The sequence below is a fragment of the Siniperca chuatsi genome, linkage group LG24 (assembly GCF_020085105.1).
Source record: "Siniperca chuatsi isolate FFG_IHB_CAS linkage group LG24, ASM2008510v1, whole genome shotgun sequence".
Classification (NCBI taxonomy): domain Eukaryota; kingdom Metazoa; phylum Chordata; class Actinopteri; order Centrarchiformes; family Sinipercidae; genus Siniperca; species Siniperca chuatsi.
Genome location: NC_058065.1, coordinates 4,578,491 through 4,604,309, shown reverse-complemented (window position 1 = coordinate 4,604,309; position 25,819 = coordinate 4,578,491). Strand labels below are relative to the sequence as shown.

General features: G+C 37.7%; 2 protein-coding genes across 4 annotated transcripts; one reads left to right on the top strand and one right to left on the bottom strand.

Moving 5' to 3' along the window:
* Nucleotides 1–6,126: 6,126 nt before the first annotated feature.
* LOC122872118 (NACHT, LRR and PYD domains-containing protein 12-like) lies at nt 6,127–19,785 on the top strand. Of its 2 annotated transcripts, XM_044187888.1 has the most exons (17): nt 6,145–6,516; nt 8,821–8,923; nt 9,023–9,142; nt 9,242–9,352; nt 10,273–10,351; nt 10,487–10,691; nt 11,269–13,063; nt 14,107–14,280; nt 14,466–14,639; nt 14,764–14,937; nt 15,224–15,397; nt 15,901–16,074; nt 16,725–16,898; nt 17,221–17,394; nt 17,985–18,158; nt 18,773–18,819; nt 18,937–19,785. In XM_044187888.1, the coding sequence occupies exons 2-17, from the start codon at nt 8,835–8,837 to the stop codon at nt 19,464–19,466; spliced, it is 4,368 nt and encodes a 1,455-aa protein (XP_044043823.1). In that variant the 5' UTR covers nt 6,145–6,516; nt 8,821–8,834; the 3' UTR covers nt 19,467–19,785. The 2 variants fall into 2 exon arrangements, with proteins under 2 accessions (XP_044043824.1, XP_044043823.1); XM_044187889.1 differs by lacking the exons at nt 17,985–18,158; nt 18,773–18,819; nt 18,937–19,785 and having other exon boundaries at nt 6,127–6,516; nt 17,160–17,371.
* On the bottom strand, nt 19,762–24,293 carry LOC122872119 (PI-PLC X domain-containing protein 1-like). 2 transcript variants are annotated; one of them, XM_044187891.1, is made up of 7 exons: nt 24,019–24,293; nt 23,647–23,783; nt 22,166–22,289; nt 21,760–21,914; nt 21,343–21,455; nt 21,005–21,075; nt 19,762–20,404 (listed from the first exon to the last, which is right to left on the bottom strand). In XM_044187891.1, the coding sequence occupies exons 1-7, from the start codon at nt 24,119–24,121 to the stop codon at nt 20,112–20,114; spliced, it is 996 nt and encodes a 331-aa protein (XP_044043826.1). In that variant the 5' UTR covers nt 24,122–24,293; the 3' UTR covers nt 19,762–20,111. The 2 variants fall into 2 exon arrangements, with proteins under 2 accessions (XP_044043826.1, XP_044043825.1); XM_044187890.1 differs by having other exon boundaries at nt 22,166–22,292; nt 24,019–24,292.
* Nucleotides 24,294–25,819: the final 1,526 nt, after the last annotated feature.

The following is a 25,819-nucleotide window of genomic DNA, read 5'->3' as shown; positions in this document are numbered from 1 at the left end:
TCAACTGTTTTCATATGGACTATTAGAAAGTAAGTTATCCAAAGTAACACAGACACATGTTCTGGATTCCCCCAGTCTGTGCCTCTTATGTATTAACATTACATTATATATCTCTGGCAAGTTTTGTCACACAGTAACTTAGAAAAAAACATGACTTGTCCATACATTCGGACTAGAGAAACTACATTTATCTCAGAGAGGGATATTCCACTGCGTTCATACGTAGAAATGATGTCTCAACTAGAACGTTTAGGAAAAATAGGTAGATTTTCATGTTTCCGTCTCTTCCTGCCTGCGTTTAACCAAAATAACTGTCATGCAAATATTAAAGGTGGGGTATGCGATTCTGGAGGAATCCAACACTATGACAAATACAATGATATAGAGCGAACAATGACACAGCAAGTAACGTAACTAACGTTAGCTAGGTAGTGGGTTAGCAAACTGTCCCTACAGTTGCTGCTGCGAAGCTAACAGCCAGAGAGGACGAGACGGTTTCCCAGAGCCAGCACAGCAGCTCCAGACAGCGATACACACAACTCTCCTGCTACTGTAGCTAACATCACAACAGCAGCATATCTTGGCAAACTAGAAAGTAAGCTGAATGTCCGTGGGCAAGTCGTTTAACGTTACCTGACACACAAATCATGGCTGGACTAGTGTTGTGTGGCTCGGTCCGAGCCACTTTGTTTCCCGTTTACAGAGCCAGGTCTGCGTACAAACACCGGATTATTTTTCAGAGCACACACTGAACGGACAGCTAGCAGACGGTGAGGAGATATTTGTTGAATTTCACAAAAAGACGTGTATTGGATTAGAATCACATACCCCACCTTTAACATACCAAATGTACAACTCAAGTACCTGAAAAGCAGTGTTAATAATGATTTAAACAAGGTTTCCTGTGGCTTAAATACCACATTTACTTTTTATATACAGTATTTGTCAGTGCTGGAGTGGAAAATGGAGTAAATGAAATGCTCCTTGATTATACGGCTGTTTATCTCTTAAAATGGTGCAGTCATCAACACATTTCAGGGTCCAAGACCAAGATAAACACGAGTTATTGTATATGAAAGTCTGTTTTTTTAACTTCTTTTCCTTTACACTGACGCTATCCGTAACCCAACACACTTTAGTAATAGCCTTTTTTTTTATTTTGCGATGGTCTTACATGGGACGATATTTTGAAATCGTATTTTTAGCAATAACAAAAGGGATATTTATTTTTTATAAACCATGCATTTTCTAGTTCAGCAATAATATGTGATGTGAATGCTTTAACGAAGAATAATAACATTTCCAAATATGTCCAGCAAATGTGCAAACCCTACACAAGGGTGTGTAATGCTTACTGAAAACAGTTAAGGGACAAGTTTCCTCACTGATGTACAGATATCTGAATAGGATTCAGCCATAAATGTTTGTCTATGCACTGTTGCTTTTTATTTGTTTTTGCTTTTTATTCAAGAACAGTAAATGCACTGCAGCTAGCTTACAGTGGAGAAGATACAAACTGTGCTTTTATATTAGATTTATATTAACTCTTACAGGTTATTATCTGTTTTTCTCCGTGTGTGAGCAACATTCTGAAATGCTCCATCTCATTGAATAAACCTGTGTGAGTTACGTTCTGATGGTGTGGTGCCTGTTTTTAGCTCTTCGTACAGTCATTCTGTATCAAGACTGGCAAATGAAGTTCGAGATATCACAGACGTCACAAAACTATGCTGATTTGTTGTAATTATACAAATTCTCAGTAGGTGTGTATGTCAGTTCTCTGACAGTGATGATTCATGATCTGTGACTGAAAATTTGTGCCAGAGCCAATTCTGGATTTTTGAGGCTGATATCAATATTGATATTGATGAGTTTAAAAAAAAATCTGATAATGCTATATCAACAGAAGAAACACATTTTTGATATAAATCCCTTAAAGATAGTTATTAAAGAAGTATGGCCGTGTACCATGAGATTTTGTCACTTTAAAAACAAAAGAAAATAAGACTTAAAGGACTCAATTAAGAACTAAACTTAATGCACAAGGCACATATATAATTTTATAAACTGATCATATACTTTGAATGTAAAATCTTAACATAACTGAAAATAAATAAATGTAGTAAAAAATACATTACTGCCCTCTGGAATGTATAGAAGTATAAAGTAGCAGATGAAAGTAAGGAAATACTCAAGTAAAGTACAAGTACATTAATATAAGTACAGTACTTGAGTAAATGTGCTTTCTTATTCTCCATCATTGAAAATAGCAAGACTATTATTTTATCGTATTTTAATAAAAAACATAAACTGATCTCTTTTTTTTTTTTTTACTTTTTCTGAACTTTTCTTTTTTTTTCCTGTCACTTTATACAACATACAGGCTAGACACAGTTACATACTCTATTGTGCATGTAATTAATATTCACTTCAGTTAACAGTTGATGTGGCATTAATTAGCGCAGTTTGTATTTATCTTCCATGCTCCAGATAAGGAAGAGTGACTCATGAACACATGACACTGTGTGAGACAGCAGCCAGTTAGCTGTTGTTAATATCACATGATTCAAAAACAACAGTTGGCTTTCAGGAATATACTGTCTTCCCCTGCAGGAAAGGCTCTGAAACATTTCGTGCTTAAACAGGATGACACATTAGACACTTAAGATTGAAGCAGGGGTTTTAAACCACTGTGGGCCTCCACTCTATCTGTATATGAATGCATAGAGGAGAGTGTCAGAGATACAGGACTATAAGAACCATGTGGACAGTCTGAGCCGTATTACTTATTACTGTCGATCATGATCTAAGTTTTGGAACTACAGTTCCACAATTTGATATAATATATATTATTGGATTATAATTATTAATCAATGTGTACATCACTTTAATGTTGTGTCTGGCAAAGGTGGAGCTAATGGTAATTACTTTATATACTGCTTCATAGTTTAATCTATAATAATACATCACAATATATACATATATTTTGTTTTTTTAATAATCTGAATCTGCAAAGTAACTAAAGCTTTGAAATAAATGTAGGGCAGTAAAAAATACAATATTTCCCTCTGAAATGTAGTTGAGTAGAAGTATAAAGTGGCAGAAAATGGAAATACTCAAGTGAAGTGCAAGTACCTCAAAATTGTACTTATGTACAGTACTTGAGTAAATGTACTTTCCACCACTGCCATGGAGTCAGTTAGCTGTGGGCTCCAACTAGAGCCTCCTTCTTTTGCCTATATTTGTTTACATTTTGACAATTTGCACCATTAAAAGTATGCCAAATTAGCTATTAGCACTTCCTGTCCACAATGTACCCATGGAGGTACAGACAAGTATCAATGGAAAACTTAAAATGTGATGATTCTCAGGCAAGTTCTGCAGTTATAAGGAGCATCTTTTTAATATAATTTCTAAGATGATTTATGGGTGTTTATTTTGTAAATCACACTGTACAAATATGTGTATCATGTCTGTGTGTTCAGATTTGACGGAGTTATGACTCCGAGACGGAGCGCAAATGTTGATGCAAATTGTGTGCCCCTCTCTTCTAACTCTTCTAGTTCAGTCTTCATCGTCTCTTGTGTGTTACTTTCCAGCCCGGCTCTCTGATGATCACCTAACTGTTGTTGTCATCAGACACCTGCCTACACAGCTGCGACTTATTTGTTCATTATGTAGAGTTTCGTCATGCATTGGTTGAGCTATTATGTTGCCTTAGAGCTAAAGCTACATGTGTTACTTGTCTCTCTGTCTACCTGTTTGTCTATGTGATGTCTGCTTGTCTGCACATCTGTTACTGCCTGTAAACAAAAGTTCAGCTGCATTTAACCGTGTCCTGTCTGTCCGGGTTTTAGCTCCTGCCAGACACGGATTGATATGCAAAATTTGCAAAGGAAAAACTACTGGAATTCACTACACCAACTTTGATTTTATGATCATCAGTATGTACAGTGTAGTATTCAGATCATTTACTTAAGTAAAAGTAACCATAACATACCATCCAAATTCTCAATTACAAGTAAGAGTCCTGCATTCAATTTTTTGTTAAGTATATAAGTAAACATAGTTAATATACAGAATGACTTCTGTCATTGTTATATTTAGTTTTTTCCTGTAATGACCAACCTGAATTATTTGACTGAGTCAAAATGACTTGACAACATGACTCTTTTGATACATGAATATTTGAAGAAAGTTGAGTGGATAGTATAAAAGTTAAATCAGTGAGCCATTGGCACTGTTTCAATAGATCAGGTGTGGGGTGCTGTTGCTTCAGCTGTACTTTTCATCAGGAAGGACTACTCAAAAGCCCTGCTATTACTCAGATCCCACTTTAATTTACTTACATTAACTTAAATCGCAATACTTGTCTACCTGTCTGCTCAAAGCAAAATGGAACTAGGAGCATTTTTGATCCGACATGACACTGGAGGAAATGTTGGGGTCACCAAAATCATTATCATCTTCTGCAGAACAACAGAAATTGACGGTTCATCAAGTTATTGCAAGTAACAGGAAGAAAGCGGTGGAAAGAAACAAAGAGGAAGTTGCTCAGGATTGTCAAATTTAGCTTATTTTAGTTATTTTCAGGAATTAAAAAATGCAGAACAGACGACCCTGAGATCAGAGGTTATAAGTGCTGTATTCCGAAAAATAATGTCACAATTAAAGCACTCTATTACCAGTAAAATGTACTTAAAGTATTCAAAGTAAAAGCACTTATTGTACATAATGGCCCCTTTCAGAGTGTTTAATTATGTCATGAGAGTTGATTTTTCTTTAACCTTTTGCTCACAAGATAATAATTTGTGCACACAAGTTATTATCTTGTGCAATAAGATATAAAATGATCATTTCCTGTTTGTTTTGTTGCAGGACAAGTTACGACTTTATTATTCTTATTGGTGACTTCACATAAATCAGAGAGCAGAGATTTGTAAAAGTCCACCCCGAGCAGGTCTAATCAGCCGCAAAACACTCAAAACGGGGATATGCAGGGCCTTTAATCTATAATAATGCATCATGTTTTATAAGATTCACAAGCTACCCAGCAGTATATAAAGTCACTAATATTAGCTCAACTTTTGCCAGCTGCAACATTAAAGTGATGTACATTAACAATAATTATAATCCAATAATATAATAATATTCTGAAATGGACCATTATGCATAATGAGTACTTTATATAGGTATATATTGATGCTAATACTTGTGTACTTAAGTAAAATTTGAATACAGGATTTTTACTTGTAACAGAGTATTTCTACACCGTGGTATTGCTACTTTTACTTAAGTAAAAGATCTGAGTACTTCTTCCACTATTAATACTTTCTTTTTGTGCTTCATCTTTTCTGAAGTTAATTTCTAGAGTTTTTTAGGAGAATATTAACTATAAATATTTCTGCTACACATAGTTAGCAGGACCTTTTTGCAGTCCTTGCTGCCAGGAATTAAATTATGGTGGAGAATTACTGAATCCTTCATGTGTATAATTGGCTAAAAGTAGTCAATAGGCACATGGAGCTCCACCTGTGCGTGGAATTTAAATAAAACACACCTGCCCTTGTGCACTTTCAGCCCAAACTATCATGGATCTACAGTCACTTAGCCTTAACTCTACACTGTTTCTTTTTTAAAAATCATCAGAAATACCTGCAGACTCATTTCAATGAGCTGAAGGCGTCTTCTGTGGATAATTGCAGTATGTAGGCACTTTGTAAGTAGCTGCATCAGTGTCTGAATTAGAAATGTATGTTTGTGATCTGCATCATGATTATCATAGCTGTTATTGCTACAGGTTTATGATATCTTGCAAAAACAGCAGTTGTTCAACGCGTTTACAGGTAATGTTGGGAATAAAGAAATCACACAAGCTGAACAACAATCCAAGTAAATATTAACTGCCATCTTTCAGTAAAATACCAAGCTGTCATTGAGAGTTTCTTAAGAAACTAACTAGGCAACAGGAGTTGTATGTTTGAATGTTATGTTAACGAGGGCATGTTGAACGACTAATGACACGCCTAAATATGAAGATGAGTCACACCTTGAAAGATAAGCAACTTTTGCCCTGATTATCGCCTTCAGGCAGACTCCCTCTAAAACTACGTACAAATCCTGCCATACGTACCTTAATCCCCCCCGCCAAAGCCCCCAAATGTACCTTTAAAAGCTTTTATTAGGGCTTTGTTTTTTAATTCGGGTAGTAAGACGCCTCTGCATCGGGGTCAGGGGCAGGTCACATCCTTACTAGATGCCTGCAGTGAAAACTCAGGGCGTTAGCTTGCTTCGCGACAATTTGTCTAAAGTTTAAACACGACAGTTTGGCTAAAGTTTAAACACCTAGCCAGGTGTGTTGTTTAAAATATGTCTTGTGTGACAGACAGGTAAACTGATGATCCGTCTTTTTCCTTTCTCTCTTTGCTCTGTTTGTTTATTTTTGGCTGATTTCCTCGTTGAAGTCGGAAGTTAGTTTCACGCCAGTGTGACGCAGCTATTTTAACCGAGGAAAAGGTAAGAAACAGACTACTGTCTTCTCCTTTTTTGTTTTGTTTTATAGCCTGTTAGCATTAAAGGTGTCACAGTCTAAAAAACAGCTCTTATTCGGCGTTAAAATGGTCTAAAAAGCCACAATAACGGTACAGTAACAGTATTTCCTGTGAGCATATTAAGTCAGAGATGCTGACAGTAGTTGAAATAGCATTCAAAATGCACTTAAAATTATCAAAAGTAAAAGCAGAATGACCCCTGTCATTGTATATTATTACGTATTATATTAATTTATTATTAATGTTGATTGATTACTGTATAAGCACTACTTTAGTGTTGTAGCTGGTGATGGTGAAGACTGTTTTATACACAGTTAACTGTAAAAAATGATAATCCTTTGGCTTGTACTGTATGTAAAATCTTAATTTGCCAAGTAGCCTAACTCTGGAGTAAAAAAAAAAACAAAAAACATTTACTCTGAAAAAGTATGAAAAATATACTCAAGTAAAGTACATGTGTACAGTACTTGAGTAAATGTACTTTCCAACAGTATTTTTAGGCTTCTGAACAACAAAAACAGAGTAAAAACTGTGTGTATGTGGCATTGGTTAATATGACACAATCATAGAATTAATCAGGTTTTTCTAATTTAACTATTAATGATATTCAGACGTCAGAGATAGCTCAGTTTTATGTGCATATTTGGTTTTTAATGAGTTTTTAAGGATTCTGTAACTCCCTGTTAGGTTATTATCTGAATAAATAGGGCATAAGGTACAGTATTAAACCAATATAACATGACCTGTTGTACCATCTAGACGTCTTCAATTTAGCTTGCCCACACAAGTGTCCTGTTAGAGCAAGGAATTGTGTGACAGCAATATCAGCAGTGCTTTTAGAAGATGGGAGGGAACAGGCCTGACACTTCTGGGTCAATTAATTCCTTCAGACCCCTTCCTGAAGCAAAAAAACAGGAGCTGGCGAGGATAGCGACACACATGAATATGAGTATGTAGAAGTACAGCTGAAACTATTAGTCGATTAATCAATTGACAGAAAATTGGAAACTATTTTGATCATCGTTCATGCAAAAACAATTCATGGCTCCGGCTTATCAGTTGTGAGGATTTGCTGCTTTTCCTTTTTAATATTTTTAATTTATTGTTAATAATTTTTGAGGTTTTGGACTATTGATTAGACAAAACAAGCATTGTGAAGGTGTCACTTTGGGCTCTGGGTAATTGTAATTCTTACAAACCAAACAATCAATGGATTTTAATGGCGAACATAATCAGCAGATTAATCTATAATGAAAATAATCATTAGTAATAATAAACAAAATAGTTGAAAAGCTATTAGCTCCACCTGAACCCACTACATATCAAATGTAAAATCCTGCTTTTACATTAATGCATGAGTAATAATTATCCAATTATATAATATATAATAGTCATATATAATAATAACAGTCACAGGGGACAGTAAGTAATGGAGTATTTTTACAGTGTGGTATTAGTACTGAATACCTCCCTCCACCACTGACTGTGGAATAGATTATTTTGTTAACGTGCACCATCTACGGGAGTTACAGTAGAACTACATCACCTCAGTAATTGGATCGTGTCTTAAACTGCTCCTAGATCAGTAGATAGCAAGTTCCAGAGTATCTCAATGCAAAAATGCTCCCTAGAAAATGACTGGAGGTAATGCATCTCCGCACACAGCTGCAACTAATTAAGCGAATAATGGGTAAGTGTGATTTAGGTGCCCCAATTAGCAAGAGCACTAATACTGACAATAGAGTTAAATGCTGCATCGTTAATGATATTAGCTACAGCTGGGTATTGCATGCTGTGACACTTCTGTCAAAGGGTCTGTTGACAATTAAAATGAAAGGAATTTCTCAAATAGGCAGAAAATATAATTAAACTGTTGAATGAATAAGTAAAATGAGAGGATTAATACATAAACAACTCTACAGAGTTTGGTTGGCAGCTGGTACAACCCCACCTATCTCTGCAGGCCCTGGCCAAACCTTGATTTCTGGCTTCAGGTTAGACTGGTTTAATATCACACTGATACTCTCTAGATTTTGACAATGAAAGTTCAGATCTCAGATATACACACAAACAGGATACACAAGCTGGAATTGTTAGCTCTGACTATCCTATGCACTTTAATAGAGCATTTATCATAGTATTCAACATTTGTTATGTTTGTGGCCAAATCAAACATGACCAAAACAAGGGCAGGCTTGATGGAGCATTGTCAGTTTCATTTTCAGTCTGACTGACACAGCAATTTGGTTATATATTTTTTTTTGTGAAGGTGTAAGCTGTACTATGGATCTGCCTGAAGGGATAGATGAGGGAATCCTCCCCTCCAAACGTACTCCATTTGGGGAACATGGCAGCTCGACCAAAGCTCAGAGGTGAGACAAGGATCTTAAGTGTCCATGACTATCAGAGCTCAGCAGTTGCATCATTTTACCTACAATATTAAAATGTAAAATGTCTGTATTGTGTTTAAGCCCAGAGCAGCAGCAGCAGGAGAGACCAGCCTCCCCTGTACCCAGCTGTGTGTCCATGAAGAGCAACCGGTCAATGGAGTCACCTCTTGCTTTTCAAAAACAACGTCCTTCTGAAACAGAGTAAGTCAACTTTTTACTTTCTACTATGTGAGCATTAACAAAGCAGTTTTTAGAGGGAAACCATCTTTCTTTTATCAACTGTTTGTCTCTCTCTCTCAGAATCCAGGAGGAGAGACCGGACTCTCCTGGGCCCAGTTGTGTGTTCATGAAGAGCGATCAGTCAATCGAACCGCCTCTCGCCTTTAAAGGACAGCGTTCTTTTGAAACAGAGTAAGTCAATATGCTACTATGCAATGTCAGTATTAGTAACAAAGCAATTTAAAGAACAAGACGTATTAGTAATAACATTGTGGCCCAGAGACAGTATGTTAATAGTTTCAATAATTTTTCAAGCAAAAATACGAAACATTCTCTGGTTCCAGCTTGTGAAATGCGAGTATTTGCTGCTTTTCTTCGTCACTTATGATAGTAAATTGAATATCTTTGGGTTTGGGGCTGTTGGTTGGACAAAACATGCAATTTGAAGATGTCATTAATGGATAATGAAAATATTGTTAATTGCAGCCCTGATATAATTTCAATAGTTTTTTTCAATAGTGAAAAATGCCCAAATATTATCTCCCAAAGCCCAAGATGACATCTTTTCTGTTTTGCGTTGCTGTCTGAAAAACTCAGATATTCATTTTTCTTCCATAGAAAACAGAAAAGCAGCAAAAAATAACTTAAACGATTAATTTATCAATTGTTTCCAATTTATTTTGTGTTAATACACAAAAAAAAGAAACAAAATTTTTTATCTTTTCAGCTCTATTATTTTCTATTTTGCTACTGGAGCCAGAAAATCCAAATTTGATAAAAGAGCTGGGACGAGCAAATGGCAACCTTCATAGCTGACTATATTAGGCTGAGATACCTGTAAATCATGCCCCAGACATACTTCTTCTAAGCCTTTATGTCTCCTTAAAGTAAAGCAATAATAAATGTGTTGTGAGTTTGTCACACCACAGAAAAATGTGTTTATTAACCACCCAGCCAAATTTTAATGATTAAAAAATCGCCAAGTAAATAAAATAATTTATCAAAATCTTGAAAAAACTGAATGATTTCTCTTTTTTCCAGTAAAACAAAAAGCCAACCACTATCAAAATAAATGAATATGAAAAGATGCTGGGGTGTGTTTTCCTCCACAGACTACAAGAGGAGATGTCAGAGGTTCACACTGATCAGTCTGCCCTGGAAGATCAAACGGACAGGGACTCCGTATTTATGGTCTGTAAATGTACAAGCACACTAATAAGCAACTACAACAGTCACAACAGTTCTTGTTTTTATTTCGCTGTATAATGGATTGAACATGTTTCTACTAGTTTACATTGAAAATTAAGTTTATATATAATTTTCCAGCTGCTTGAGGAGAACATTATCGGTTTTGTGAAGAACGAGCTGAGGAGGGTGCAGAGGGTTCTGAGTTCAGAGTGTTCGGATGACGAGGTGATGGACAGCGAGGAGGAAGAAGATATGAGGAGCAGTAGAGAGGCATTTCTGAAAATTGTGCTGTACTTCCTGAGGAGAATAAAGCAGGAGGAGCTGGCTGACGCTCTGCAGAGCAGTAAGATGATTTTTACTGCTTTAACACAATGGAACGGAGGAATAAGTGGGGAAAAGGAATATGTCTTACACTTCCAAACTGCTAGAAATCTATAGATTTGAATGTGATGCTTAATAAAGAAACGGCATTGTTATTGTAGTGTAGTACTAGTTAGTCCTAGTATTATATGTATGATAAGGAAAAATGTAAAATTAGACTATTATTCATTCTAACATAACCCCGTTTGGCTGCTGGTACAAAAAAAAATACTTTTAGACTGAGGACTAACTGATGTGTTTGGCAAACATAACGTTATGTCGGCTAGCAGGACAGATATGCTAACGTTACCCTAACTGTGATAGCATCCAAGACCAACTTTCACACAATGGGGAAAATACTACACACTGGATGTGGTAGTTGGTGAACGTGGGTTTTTTAACGTAACATAGTAACCCCACAAATTACTGTAGTTAATGGCAGTTAATGATCCAAAGCTTGACAGATTTGCTATGGCTAGCACGGCACGGTTTAACAAACGCTCGATTGCAGTTGCCACATTTATTGTAGCATCTATTTACGTTGTTTTTTGTTCATGCAGAATCTCCGGTGGCGTGCCAACGAAAACTCAAATCTAGTTTGAAGCAGAAGTTCCAGTGTTTGTTTGAGGGGATCGCTAAAACAGGAAACCCAACCCTTCTGAATGAGATCTACACAGAGCTCTACATCACAGAGGGGGGGACTGGAGTGGTCAATGATGAACATGAGATCAGACAGATTGAAACAGCCGCTAGGAAACCAGCCAGACCAGAAACGACAATCAAATGTGAAGACATCTTTAAACCCTCACCTGGAAGAGATCAGCCAATCAGAACGGTGATGACAAAGGGAGTCGCTGGCATTGGGAAAACAGTCTTAACACAGAAGTACACTCTGGACTGGGCTGAAGGCAAAGCCAACCAGGACATTCACTTCACATTTCCTTTCACTTTCAAAGAGCTGAATTTGCTGAAGGGGAGGAAGTACAGCTTGGTGAAACTTGTTCATAACTTCTTTGGTGAGACCAAAGAAGCAGGAGTCTGCAGGTTTGACAAGTTCCAGGTTGTGTTCATCTTTGATGGTCTGGATGAGTGTCGACTTCCTCTGGACTTCTCCAACAATGAGATCCTGACTGATGTTACAGAGTCCACCTCAGTGGATGTGCTGCTGACAAACCTCATCAAGGGGACACTGCTTCCCTCTGCTCGCCTCTGGATAACCACACGACCTGCAGCAGCCAATCAGATCCCTCCTGAGTGTGTTGACATGGTGACAGAGGTCAGAGGGTTCACTGATGAACAGAAAGAGGAGTACTTCAGGAAGAGATTCAGAGAAGAAGAGCAGGCAAACAGAATTATATCCCATATCAAGACATCACGAAGCCTCCACATCATGTGCCACATCCCAGTCTTCTGCTGGATCACTGCTACAGTTCTGGAGGACGTGTTGAAAACCAGAGAGGGAGGAGAGCTGCCCAAGACCCTGACTGAGATGTACATCCACTTCCTGGTGGTTCAAGCCAAACTGTGGACCATCAAGTATAATGTAGGAGCTGACACAGAGCCACACTGGAACCCAGGGAGCAGGGAGATGGTTTTGTCTCTGGGAAAACTGGCTTTTGAGCAGCTGCAGAAAGGAAACCTGATCTTCTATGAATCAGACCTGACAGAGTGTGGCATCGATATCACAGCAGCGTCCGTGTACTCAGGAGTGTTCACACAGATTTTTAAAGAGGAGAAAGGGCTGTATGACGAGAAGGTGTTCTGCTTTGTTCATCTGAGCATTCAGGAGTTTCTGGCTGCTCTTTATGTCTTCCTGACTTTTACCAACTCTGGCATCAATCTGCTGTCACAGCCAAAAACTTGGTTGTCTAATCTATTAAGGGACAAATCTAAACTATCATACCTCTTCCAAAGTGCTGTGGACAAGACTTTACATAGTCCAAATGGGCACCTGGATTTGTTCCTCCGCTTCCTCCTGGGCCTTTCACTGCAGACCAATCAGACTCTCCTACGAGGCCTGATGACACACACAGGAAATAGCTCAAACACCAATCAGGAAACAGTCCAGTACATCAAGAGCGTGATCAGGAAGAATCTGTCTCCGGAGAGAAGCATCAATCTGTTCCACTGTCTGAATGAACTGAATGATTGTTCTCTAGAGGAGGAGATCCAACAGTACCTGAGTTCAGGAAGTCTGTCCAGAGAGAAACTCTCTCCTGCTCAGTGGTCAGCTCTGGCCTTCATCTTGCTGTCATCGGAGAAAGACTTGGATGTGTTTGACCTGAAGAAATACTCTGCTTCTGAGGAGGGTCTTCTGAGACTACTGCCAGTGGTCAAGGCTTCCAATAAGTCTCTGTAAGTTTAAAGAAAAAAGGACAGATTAAGTGATAAGGCTGTATTTTTTTTTTCTTCTTTTTGTCAACAAATCTGATGAAAGGCCAAAAACAACAATGCAGTAGTCTTCTGTCTTTCTGACTCCCCCACCCTGTCTGTCTTCCTATCGAAGGCGTAAACCAAAATGATGTTGTCTGATTTATTAACAAAAAGAACAATATAGATTATCAAAGTTGTTGATCCTGAAAATGTTCATTTGAATCATTTGAAATATCTTCTAAACTACTGATTCCTCCTACAAAATTACAATTACATTACTAATTCCAAACAAATCAATTACACTGTCTGTGACAGTCTGACAGTCCAAAATGACATCCTCAAATGTCTTGTTTTGTCCAACCAACAATCCAAAACCCCAAGATATTTAGTTAACAATTGTAGAAGACCACAAAAAACAGCAAATAATTACATTGTAGAGGCTGGAGCCAGAGAAGTATGGAATTTTCTCTTAAAAATTACTAAAAATGATTTCTTGATAATCAAAGTAGTTGCCAATTAATTGTCTTTAAATCCACTAATAGATTAATCAACTAAGTGTTGCAGCTCTATTGACCCATGATCTTTGTAAGTGTCACTTCAGAATCAGGTTTATATGCCATGTAGGTTTTCACATACAAGGAATTTGCCTTGGAATATTGGTGCATAACAATAAACATAGTAAGTAGAAAAGATAAAGCAAGTACTGCAAGTCAAGAAGCATAAATATCAAATATGAAAAATATTAAAAGATATGTACAATATGAGTGTTCTTTAAATGAGAGCTGTACAGTTTTGTGCAGGGATGTGCAAAATATTGACTTGTGATTCACTTATGGTCACAGTGGTTGATTTTCAGCTAAAGTTACATAGGCTTACTTGATAATATAAAAATGCCTGTGAGCAAAACATATCTAATACAGTGTTGTTGTTTTTTATTGGAATGTTTGGGAGTATCATTATTCTTTTATTAGGTGAGAAATAATGATTATTTTGAAAATACATTTTTGTTGCATGTTGTTCTTCAGGCTAAGTGACTGTAACCTGTCAGACAAAAGCTGTGAAGGTCTGGCATCAGTTCTCAGCTCCCAGTCTTCTACTCTGAGAGAGCTCGATCTGAGTAACAACAATCTGCAGGATTCAGGAGTGAAGCTGCTTTCTGCTGGACTGGAGAATCCACACTGTAGACTGGAAATGCTAAGGTTAGATTATGTACTGTATGGTAGATACAACATTTAAACGTCTACTTCTGAAATTCTACTAAAGGCTTTAAATGTTTATTCCCCTGAAACTAGAAATGTTCCCTGTCCAAACGCTGTTGAATAAGTCGCTTTGGAAAGCTAAATATCTAAAATTTAACAAAAAATGCTTGTATTTATTTTACCAGGTTGAACCACAACAATCTCACAGAGAAATGTTGCCAGGAGTTATCATCAGTTCTCGGCACAAAGTCGTCTAGTCTGAGAGACCTGGACTTAAGTAATAATGACCTGCAGGACTCAGGAGTGAAGCTGCTCTCTGCTGGACTGGAAAATCCACACTGTACACTGGACACACTTAGGTCAGGATAAATTATGTTTCAAAGGGTGTTAACGACTCAGAGGCGTGACACAGTAAATGTACGCTTATTCTTGAACATATTTTTATTCAATATCCAAGTCGACTAATTAAAAATTCTTCTTTAGGCTGATTGGCTGTAATTTATCAGACAAAAGCCATGGTACTCTGGCTTCAGTTCTCAGCCACCAATTCTCTACTCTGAGAGAGCTGGATCTGAGTAACAATGATCTGCAGGATTCAGGAGTGATGCTGTTCTCTGCTGGACAGGAGAGTCAGCATTGTCGACTGGAAATTCTCAGGTTAGATCACATGCTTGTGAATTATTAAGTTACTAAATTCAAACTATAATGCATGCTGCTCGTTCTTGTTTGTGTATTATTTGTGGTCATAAATTCCTTGTATTGATCAAATTAAAAGTTGATGATTGTGTGTTAGAAACATTGCAATTATTTTAATTTGAGGGTGAACAATCTAAAAGAATCAGATGTTTTTAGTTGTAATGTGTACTTGACTAAGACACTGAACCTATTATGCTCTACAAAGCTAAACACCTGAGATTATTCCCCCCCCCCCCCCATTTTCTAGGTTGAATCAAACTAGGCTCACAGAGAAATGCTGTCAAGAGTTCTCGTCAGTTCTCAGCTCCAAGTCTTCTAGTTTGAGAGTGCTGGACCTGAGTAACAACGACCTGCAGGATTCAGGAGTGAAACTGCTCTCTGCTGGACTAGCAAGTCCACACTGTTCACTCCAAATTCTCAGGTTAGATTAATGTTATAAGGTTTTGGGGTAACAAGATTTTGTAACGGTAACACTGTGTGTTGTATATTGTTGGGTTTTTTTTATAAGTCCTGTTTGATAAAAGTGTAGACCTCTGTTTTCTACTGTGTTACTTTATTTCCACTAAAAGAGTCAAAGGAATAATTCGACATTTTGGGACATATTCTTATTTGCTTTCTTGCCAAGAGTTTGATACGATGCTGGTTATCTTAGCATAAAGACTGGAAACAAGGGGAAACAGCTAGCCTGGGTCTGAAGGTAACAAAATCCACGTACCAGCACCCCTAAAGCTCACTAATTAACACATCTCGTTTGTTTGATCAGTACAAAAACCAAAGTGTAAAAACAACATGCGGTAAAAACGAGAATGTGGTTAACAGTGGGTTATATGCTGGACTATTTATTTCTTGGCTGGGAGCAGTGACTTCCTAGTGAGCCCCTTTTTAAATATAGTAAAACGGTAAATGTTTCTGTTCCTTTGACAGGTTGAATCAAACCAACCTCACAGAGAAATGCTGCCAGGAGTTCACATCAGTTCTCAGCTCCCAGCCCTGCAGTCTGAGAGAGTTGGACCTCAGTAACAATGATCTGCATGATTCAGGAGTGGAGCTGCTGCCTGCTGGACTGGGAAGTCCACACTGTATGCTGGAAACTCTCAGGTCAGTATTCTGCAATTTGTTAAGTATGATACTGCAATTTCTTGGCCTGTTAATGAAATTGCCCTAATGTAGTCACTCTCTTGGTCTAAATTTCCTACAAGGAAGCGCTTTGTCCACTGTTATTTAGGTTGAGAGAAAATTTCAATTAACGAGATTGCATATATTCTAGAAGTCTGTGTCATTGCTACAAGTTCAAAGGATTTCTGCACCAATTTGCCTTTGATGTGGTTGATGTGATTTTTTTTGGTTGGCTTTTAGCTAGCTCTTAGTTTTGCTGAAATCAAACTACACATGCGTCACAGGAAATTATACAAAAAGAAAAACTTTTTTAAACTTTTTTATTTACTTTGTTTACTTCAGCAAGTTATACTATAATTCTTTATTATTCTTTATTAAACTACTGGACACTTTCCGCATTCACCTACTCTCATACTGTCCTGACTCCTGCTACTACGGTTTACAACTTACTAAGACCATTACTAATACCACTTCTTTGAATGTTGCTTAAAGTACTACAACTTTTAAAATCATTACCTAACAATTTCTAATGAATCAAACTAAAAACAAGCATATATTTTCTTCAAATCAGATTTATTATCAGTTAAATGTTTGTATTCAGTATGTAAGTTTACTGATTTGAAGTTCTTTAGGCTGAGTGGCTGTAAGTTATCAGAAAGAAGCTGTGAAGCTCTGGCATCAGTTCTCAGCACCCAGTCTTGTAGTCTGAGAGAGCTGGAACTGAGTAACAACGACCTGCGGGACTCAGGAATGAAACTGCTGTCTGCTGCACTGAGGAGTCCACACTGTACACTGGAAACTCTCAGGTGAGATCATATTACACTACACTACTTTGTAACTGTAAATTTCTAATCTGTCTTGTCTTTTTGTGGTTATAAGCTTTCTGTATCAATCAAAACCTGAAGTTACACTGAAAAAGTTGTCCCCATGCTTTTATTTTTACCTGCAACCTAAAAGTAGTTGTAATGCAGTAACAATCTAGTTAACGGTTAATGCTAAGCGATACCAGCGTTACATATGCTTGCTGAAATGTAGTTTATCTGAATCCTTTTTCTCTTCACTAACAGTGAAACACCCAGAAAGCTGAAACACAGAAAATATAAATGGGAATATTTAAATTTTTCTCAGGTTGAGTCAAACTAGGCTCACAGAGAAATGCTGTCAGGAGTTCTCATCAGTTTTAAGCTTCAAGTCGTCTAGTCTGAGAGAAGTGGACTTGAGTAACAACGACCTGCAGGATTCAGGGGTGAAGCTGCTCTCTGCTGGACTGAGGAGTCCACACTGTAGACTGGAAACTTTCAGGTCAGCAACTGTTATTAGCTACTATATATCTGCGCTACCCTTTTTTTTTTTAAGTCAAAATTTCTATTGTGAGAAAACATCCACACCTCATCAGTATTTATACTACATCCCATCTTAACTTTATTTGGTCTGTAATTAATTGTTGATTTCATGTACTGTACTACTACTCAAAGTAATTAGTGCAAAAATAACATGTAAAGTTAGGGTAGTGATGGCACACTTAGTCAATTAAAATAAAGTGGATAAAGTGGTAGGCAGTGTCGTTCTGTCGGTCCAACACTTTGGTCCAGACTGAATTATCTCAACAAGCTTTTTTTGGCCAAATCATATTGTTTCCTTGTTGCCTGGTAGCAAATGTTCATGGTCCAGTCCTGGGGATGGGAACCTGTGGCCTATAGAGCCTTAAAGAGGGATCCACATGTGCTCTAACCAGGGTTACAATGCGGTATTACAATCTTCTGCAGTCATAACTGCAATATCACAACTATTGTCAAACCAGTGGACTAATGAAAACATCTTAACAAGATCATTTTAATCAGGGCTTTTATTTTCACAAAGTGTCCTAGTTGTGTGTATTTGTATTTCTATAGGTTGTCAGGCTGTTTGATATCAGAGGAAGGCTGTACTTCTCTGGCCTCAGCTTTGAGGTCCAACCCCTCCCATCTGAGAGAGCTGGACCTGAGCTACAATCATCCAGGAGACTCAGGAGTGAAGCTGTTCTCTGCTGGACTGGAGGATCCACACTGGAGACTGGATACTCTCAGGTATGGGATTAAAAAGAAAGGAAGGATACACATGTGGGCGTCTCCAAGTGCACCTGCTATTTTGGTTAATGTATGTGCAGCAGCGCAAAGTGCAAAAGGTGTAAAATGAACTGAAGTAGAAATTCTTCATACAGTATAAAGCAGATTTACCGGCGTTCCTGCTTTGACCAAATTAAACGTTAATTTTTAATGCAGATTTAAACACATCTACAGGCTTGGGAGTATTTAATTAAAATAGTAAATTAAAATAATTGACATTTTAAGCATTATTGCGTTACCTTTGCATACTTGCTCCAAGTATTTAGTCTGCTCTTGTTGACAAAATCAACAGATTGGCAGCAGAGTGACGTTGCTGCAGAAACAGACGTGGTTCTAAGAACCATTTTCCAATTAAATACAAATAACTCGCTTTGCACTGCCTCATTTGAATGAATCCCCCACCTGTTTGTGCCTGTCCTCCTACCTGTGCACTTAGCGCTGTACTGGGTACCAAAATACCACACAGGCAGGCAAAGTAAACGAAAATACCAAATGGCTGTAGCGCCACCATGAAAATAGGGCCAGAATTGTCTCTATGCTAGTCTGACTTTGTCTTCTTCTTCTTCTTCTTCCAGCGTGGATCATGGATGCGTTCAGTGGTTAAAATCTGGTCTGGGGAAATGTAAGTGTGTAAAATTTAAAGTTTAGTTTGAAATAGAAAGTCTATTCATGTGACATCAATTCAGTCAAAACCTGCAGACCTACATCTTCTGTTTGGTTTTTTTTCTCTCTCCGTCAGATGTCTGTGAACTCACATTGGACCCAAACACAGCACACAAAAATGTCCTCCTGTCTGAGAACAACCGAAAAGTGACGCTGACGATGGACAAGCAGCCGTATCCTGATCACCCAGACCGATTTGACTGGTGCTACCAGCTGCTGTGTACAACTGGTCTAACTGGTCGCTGTTACTGGGAGGTGGACTTTGAAGGAGGGGTTGATATTGGAGTGACTTACAAAGGACTCAGAAGGAGAGGAGCCCGTGATGGCAGTAGGCTTGGATGGAATGAGAAGTCATGGAATCTGGAGTTCACTGATAAGTGTTACTATGCTTGGCACAGTAATATAAGAACCGCTCTTCTCACTCCTCCGTCCTCTGCCTCTAACAGAGTCGGAGTGTATCTGGACTGGCCTGCAGGCACTCTGTCCTTCTACAGAGTTTTATCTGACTCTCTGATCCACCTGTACACTTTCTACTGTGCATTCACTGAAGCTCTCTACCCTGGTTTTGGGTTCTTGTCGCTAGAGTCGTCAGTGTCCCTGTGTTAAAGACAGGACAAACTGTTGCCAGATCAAAACCTTTAACTCAAATAGCCTTGTATTAACTTGATGACAATGTTTTTTGATATTATCCAAATGCGACGTTGGCGTTAACCTGGGTACTTGTTTGTAATGATTGCTGTTTTTTTTATTCATTGTTGTATTGTTTTTTATTTATTATTATTGACAGCTGTCTGTAAGCCAAATTGCCCCTCAGGGACATTAAAGCTTTACTGTACTTTCTATTGATACCATGCAACTACGAATATTAGACATGAAGAGCTATGAAAATCAAAAGTCAAACTATATTAAAGTATTTATTTATTTATATAATGTATGAAAAGTGTGTATATATATATATTCCAAAATAGCAACATCTTACATAACATGCAGTTAAACAAAAGTGTACAAAATTACAATAGGAAAAACTGAATATGTACAATTTGAAAATAACAAGTGAAGCTATGGTCCGTAATGTACAAGAGATTAGAGTGAAACATAAATATGATGATCCAAAAACAATATGCAACATAATCACATGATTAGACATATTTGAGAGGTAAAATAACAATTATTAATTGACACTTTCTGAGTGGGGGAAAGCAAACTGACTTCTTAGATTTGTTTCCTTATGTTGGATCGCCAGTTGCTATGTCAACAGTCAGTGACATCTGAGGAAGATGCTCCTGGACGAGCAGGGAGCGTGATGTCTCCACCCAGCAGTTTGTAATTTAGGCCAATCACAAGTGAGCAGAATTGGCCGACGCCCACAAAGTCACAGCTGAGGATGTTGACTCCGCCTGCCTCACGCCCCGGCCGCTGCTCGCTCACCCAGCGAAGCAGCAGCGAGAGAGCCCTCATCGTCATCTTCCTCATGTTCTGGAGGGGATGGAGGAGGACGTAAGGAGCGTCTTCTGTCAGGTTCAGACCGCTGACGTAAAAACCAGCTGGAAAACGGTCAGTAAACCAGACAGTTTAAAACATCAGTAAGGGATCAAAGAAAGCATGTTGCCTGAGGTTCAGACTCATGAAAATAACATCAACTGTTAAATAGTTAAATAGTCTGTAAACCAGTGAGTACAATTAGACCTACCTGCAGTTGTACTGTGCTTAAGTACAGCTCTGTGGAACTTGAGTATTTCCATTTTCTGCCACTTCTACATTTATTTAACAGCTATAGAGACTGGTTACTTGTCAGATTACATACAAAACATATAAGTTTAAAAAATGATGCATTGTAGTAGATTAAACTACCCAACAGTATATGAAGTAGTTAAAATGAGCTTCACCTTGACCAACTTCAACAATTAATATTAATACATCAATATTAATAACCCAGTAATATAATAATAAAACACTGATGGGGCCATTCTGCATAATGACTAGTTTTACTTTTGATATTTTTAAGTGTGTTTTGTTGTTAATACTTTTGTACTTTTACTTAAGTAAAATTCTGAACGCAGGACTTTGACTTGTAATGTATTTTTGTGTAATATTGCTACTTTTACTTAGTAAAGGATTTGAATACTTCTTCCACCTCTGCCTACCTGGTCTTCCTCTGCGCTTCAGGTCCTCCAGGTAGGCAATCACCTTCTTAGGGTCTGGGCTGTCGGCATACCTGGAGACAGAGCGCCCCCATGAAGCCGGTCGGTTTAATGTTTAAATTAGTTTTAATTTGATTTACAGCTGAAAGTCTACCGCAAAGATGTTGGCATCATTGTGGAAGGTCATATGGAAGCCTAAACTAGCAAAATGTGGTCAGTTCTAGAAATGTGTTATAATTGTGGGCATATGCTTGATTTTAATGCATAACAAAACATATATTTATATATTTTTAAATTAGAACTATTAGAGATACAAGCTTAAAGCATCCCTGTGTATTTACCAGTAAGGTATTCCAGTCCACAGCTCAGGGTGCTGCAGCACCACCTGCTGGTTGCCATAGGAAATAACGACCTGCTGATCTCTGGACCAACAGGAACGCAGAGTGGGAGTGTCCTGCGTATAAACACATTTAGTATTTCATATCAGTTAATGTCAAAAAAGAGAGAAATGCACGTCAAAATTTCCGAGAGCCGTTGTTTTTGTCCAAACAACAGTCCAAAACCTAAATATAAATCATATAAAACAGAGAAAGCTGGAACCAGCAAATGTTTGACACGTTTGCTTAATAAATTACTTTTTGATCATTTTATTCATCAATTATCAAAATAGTTGTGGATTAATTTTCTGTTGATCGACTAATTGATTAATTAATAAAAAAATTCCTTGTCCCTCTCTCGCGCTCTACCAGCCCAGTTACCTGTGAGGAGCAGAGTTTCTTCCCGAACAGCGCGACGATGAACTCCACAAGTTGGACGTGATCTTCGTCAGTCAGCGATTCGAAATGCGAGCAGGAAATGATTACAATCTCTTTTGGATGAGCATCCAACCAGTTAGCCAGTTCATCCAGAGCCCTCCACACACACACACACACACACACACACACACACACACACACACACACACACACACACACACACAGTCATATTTTGTATTCAAGTTTTTCTCAGTAACTGCTGCAACTGCATTGGCTCAACTCAATTTCCATGACACCAGAATTTCAGTCGTTAAAGTCTTTTCTTGCTTCTGTGTTGTGTGTCTGTGGTTCAAACTTTAGACTGTGTATAACATGAGGAAGGGCTGTTGTATTAGTGCGAGTGTGTGTACCTTCACAGTCATCAGTGTGTAGATGCCGTGGGCGAAGAACAATTTGCTGTCTCCCGATGGCTTCCTGGCGATCCGCAGGTCCAAGAAACGAATACCGAGATCACACTGATCACTGAGGACTGACTGCTACACGCACACACAGGGAAGAGGAGGAAGAGCATAAATATAAAAATATGTAAAAATGTACATCTATAAAAAGGTCTCTCTCAAAAATGTACAATAATTCAATGCAAGTGGCAGTAACTCCAGTTCTGAGGCCAGTGTCTTATTCAAATGATAGAAGAGATGGATAGAAAATTAATCAGCAAGTATTTTGATTATCTATTTCTTGTTTAGTTAATTTTTTAAGCAAAAATGCCCAAAATTCACTGTTTCTTGTCTGTCAAATGTGAATATTTGCTGGTTTTCATAACCTTCTATGATAGAAAACTGAATGCCTTCGGGGGTTTTAGCTGAACAATTAAGCAAATTGAAGTTGGGCTCTGGGAAATTGTGATGGACATTTTTCACTGTTTTCTTCCCACATTTTATAGACCAAACAATGAATTAATTCAGTGAGAAAATAAAGGCAGAGTAATCATTAATGAAAATAATCATTAGCCCTAGGCAAAAGCTTTCCTAACATGCTTGTCTTTTTTTTGTGTGGGAGGAAACTGAAGCGCCACGAGAGAAACCCACAAAAACACAAGACCAATAAGCAAACCTGACTCCACCAACACAACGGAAGTTAAGGTGGATCTAGTCAATTCTGGGCTGATAGCAGTTTGTAATTTAATAAACAACAGTGGTGAAATGTAACTATATTACTACTACTACTATACTATGAAATGTACTAAGATATTTTACTTAAGTACTTTCATCCAGTCCTACTTTAGATTAGATTAGATTCAGCTCTATTGTACAACAAAATGCAGTTTAGCATCTAACCGGATAGTGCAGAGGCAAACATTGTGTTTTCTTATATAAACATATTGTTTATAAAGTACTTAAAATTTGCCAGCTACAATAATAAAATACTCTTTACATGTTAATGCAGCAGTAGTAATAATCAAATAATATAATACATAGTAAAATAATCCTGATGGGGCTTTCTGCTGCAAAATGAGTACTTTTGATACTTTCTAATACTAAGTATTAGAAATAATACCTCTTACTGCAGTAGTTTACATGTAATGGAGTATTTTTACATTGTTGTATTGTTACTTTTGTTTTGTCAGCCTTTGAGTAGTATGTTGGAGTATTTTTTAGATGTTACATATAGCGTATTCTGCTCTCTTTCTGTTCTGTACTTTGTAAAGGTGCTTCTCCATTTGCTATCAGTAACTTTGAGCACAAACAGTGATATAAACTTTACAAGCTGAGGAACACCACCTGAATGCACCACTGGTGGCCAGATTGTCCCACTTCAAATCCTCTGAAGGATAGGCTTTGTGGGGCCCTGAATTAGGCCCCAATTTACAGTTTGTGTGTGCCCCCCTACCTGTGTGGTGGCCCAGCGGGAGACACAGGGTCGAGTCCAGCAGGGAAACAACCTGTCAATCAATCTGAGGAGGCAGGGCTCTGATCTCAGGACAGGAGAGAAGACATCCAGACAGAAAGACATGCTGTCATGGCTCCCTGTAGTGAGAAATGAAGGGCAGTCAGACATAAACTATATGCCCAAAAGTATGTGGACACCCCTGTCCACATACTTTTGGCCATACAGTGAGTGTACATACAGAGGAGAGACACCCCCAGGTGTACAATGGTTGCAAGTTTAACCAGAAATGAAATATAAATAAAAACATGACTGTGTGTGTTATCTAACGTTAACGTTTTCTATTTTAACTTTTAATATGCCCTTCTGTTTTACCGGGTAAAGCCAGGTTCCACAGCGGGACATCCAGCAGCTCCTCGGGCAGACTGGACATCCAGTCCGGGTTTCCTCCGAGCTCTAGCCGCTCTGCGTCTGCCATGTTCTTCACCTGAAATATTTGGTTTTAGTGCTTCGCTGCTCAGCTACAAGTTCACTGTTTTCATTACGAAAGTTTAACATGCTTCTTTTCCGTGTTTCCGTTTGATTACAAAGTCTTCCGCAAATAAAACGTCTGTTAGCGGCTATATCAAGCTAACGCTTCCTGTGGAAACCTTCAAAATAAAACCGGATAAATAAAGCGACGGGAGGTTGTTTTCAAAACAAAAGCAATGTCCACACAGTAATAACAAGCTACTGTGCTAGAATTAAAAAAAAATTAAATATTTGTAATTCAGTCATTTATCCACTGTGGTTTGACTATATTTAATTTATCTCTCAGCAGTTGTGATGAGTATAGCAGTGCATTTTGGATTTTGTCTAATGTCAATTTGTAGTATTATATCTGGCTAAACTAAAATCTCATCTGCATTTCTCAGGTATGTGTTTGTGTGTGTGGTTGCACTTGGTATTTATCACATTGTGGAGTCTCACTTCCCATCTGGGGACCAAAAAGCCAGCCCCCAAAAGGTTAATGTTTATTTCATTGTTGGTTTTAGGGGTAAAGTTAGAGTTATGATTAGGTTACAGTAAGACATTAATAAGGGAATGTACTACATAAGGACACAGACAGAAAGTAGTCATAGTGGTCACAGTATGGCAGCTACAACCCTCTATGTGAAATGAGCAGTAGTGATGACTTTTACTGCCATTTATTAATATAAAATTAAACTATCAGTAGTAAAACCACTAATAACTAAAGTATTAAAAGCCACATTGTTAATATGATTACTACTACAGTAACATCTGTTTAATGTAATCATGTCATAATAAAAAACACTCATCAATGTCATAAAAAATGCTGGCTTGGATAAAAACTTCATTTTATTTCACCCTAAACTTGTTTCTAAAAAGATATAGTATTTAAAATATATTCATTTATTTATTTATTTTTGTAACAGTCAGTAAAAAACATAAAACAGCATGTTGAAAGTTGGTTCGGGAGTTTCAAAGGCAAATAATTAGCTTCCATTTAGCACCACACATTGGAGAGCAATGACTGATCTACTGGCTGTTTATAGTACAGGCCACACAAACTACAGGCTCATCCACTTTTGGAGGGCTGCATTCTTTAATAAACTATTTATCTCATTATCTAATCCTGATTATCTCCTGGCACATGTGTTTTTTTCTTCAGACTTTAGTACATTGTGGTCTTTTGGTAAAAATGTTTCAGGGAATATTTGTTCAGGAAAACACTAACAGCTTAATGAAGAGTTGTTTACATGATCATTTAGTTTATACAGGACACCTATTATGAGAATCTGCTGACCCAGATTTGCTTTGCTTTTTATACAAGTGATAAGGTGTGCTTTCTGAGTAAGCTTTGTGTTGAGTTTGAGCTCTTAATGGTCTGGTATTGGAGATTCTTTTGACCAACAACAGCTCTGGTCTTTAAAACGTGTCCATCATAACAGAACTCAAGAGACATGTTTGATTTCTGTAATGACTATAAGTGATCATTTTATCAGTTTGATTAGAGCGTTATTAGAACAATATAGAGGTCCTACAAATATAAATCAATCTACTTCATTAGGCAAGGCAAGTTTATTTGCAACTTTCCAGAACAAGGTAGTTCCAACTGCTAAAAGGAGAACAAGATAAAAGTATAAGACTTAAAACGAACTAAATAAAATACAAG

Bases quoted from the DNA above. Each gene is read 5' to 3' on its own strand.
- LOC122872118 (XM_044187888.1), top strand. From the start codon at position 8,835: ATGGATCTGCCTGAAGGGATAGATGAGGGAATCCTCCCCTCCAAACGT. The intron at 16,899-17,220 runs GTGAGATCATAT...AATTTTTCTCAG, and splicing joins TGTACACTGGAAACTCTCAG to GTTGAGTCAAACTAGGCTCA. The intron at 18,820-18,936 runs GTAAGTGTGTAA...TCTCTCCGTCAG, and splicing joins AAAATCTGGTCTGGGGAAAT to ATGTCTGTGAACTCACATTG.
- LOC122872119 (XM_044187890.1), bottom strand. From the start codon at position 24,121: ATGGCAGACGCAGAGCGGCTAGAGCTCGGAGGAAACCCGGACTGGATG. The intron at 22,293-23,646 runs GTAGGGGGGCAC...GTGTGCGTGTAG, and splicing joins CCCGCTGGGCCACCACACAG to CAGTCAGTCCTCAGTGATCA. The intron at 21,915-22,165 runs TACACACACTCG...TGTGTGTGTGGA, and splicing joins CACACTGATGACTGTGAAGG to GGGCTCTGGATGAACTGGCT.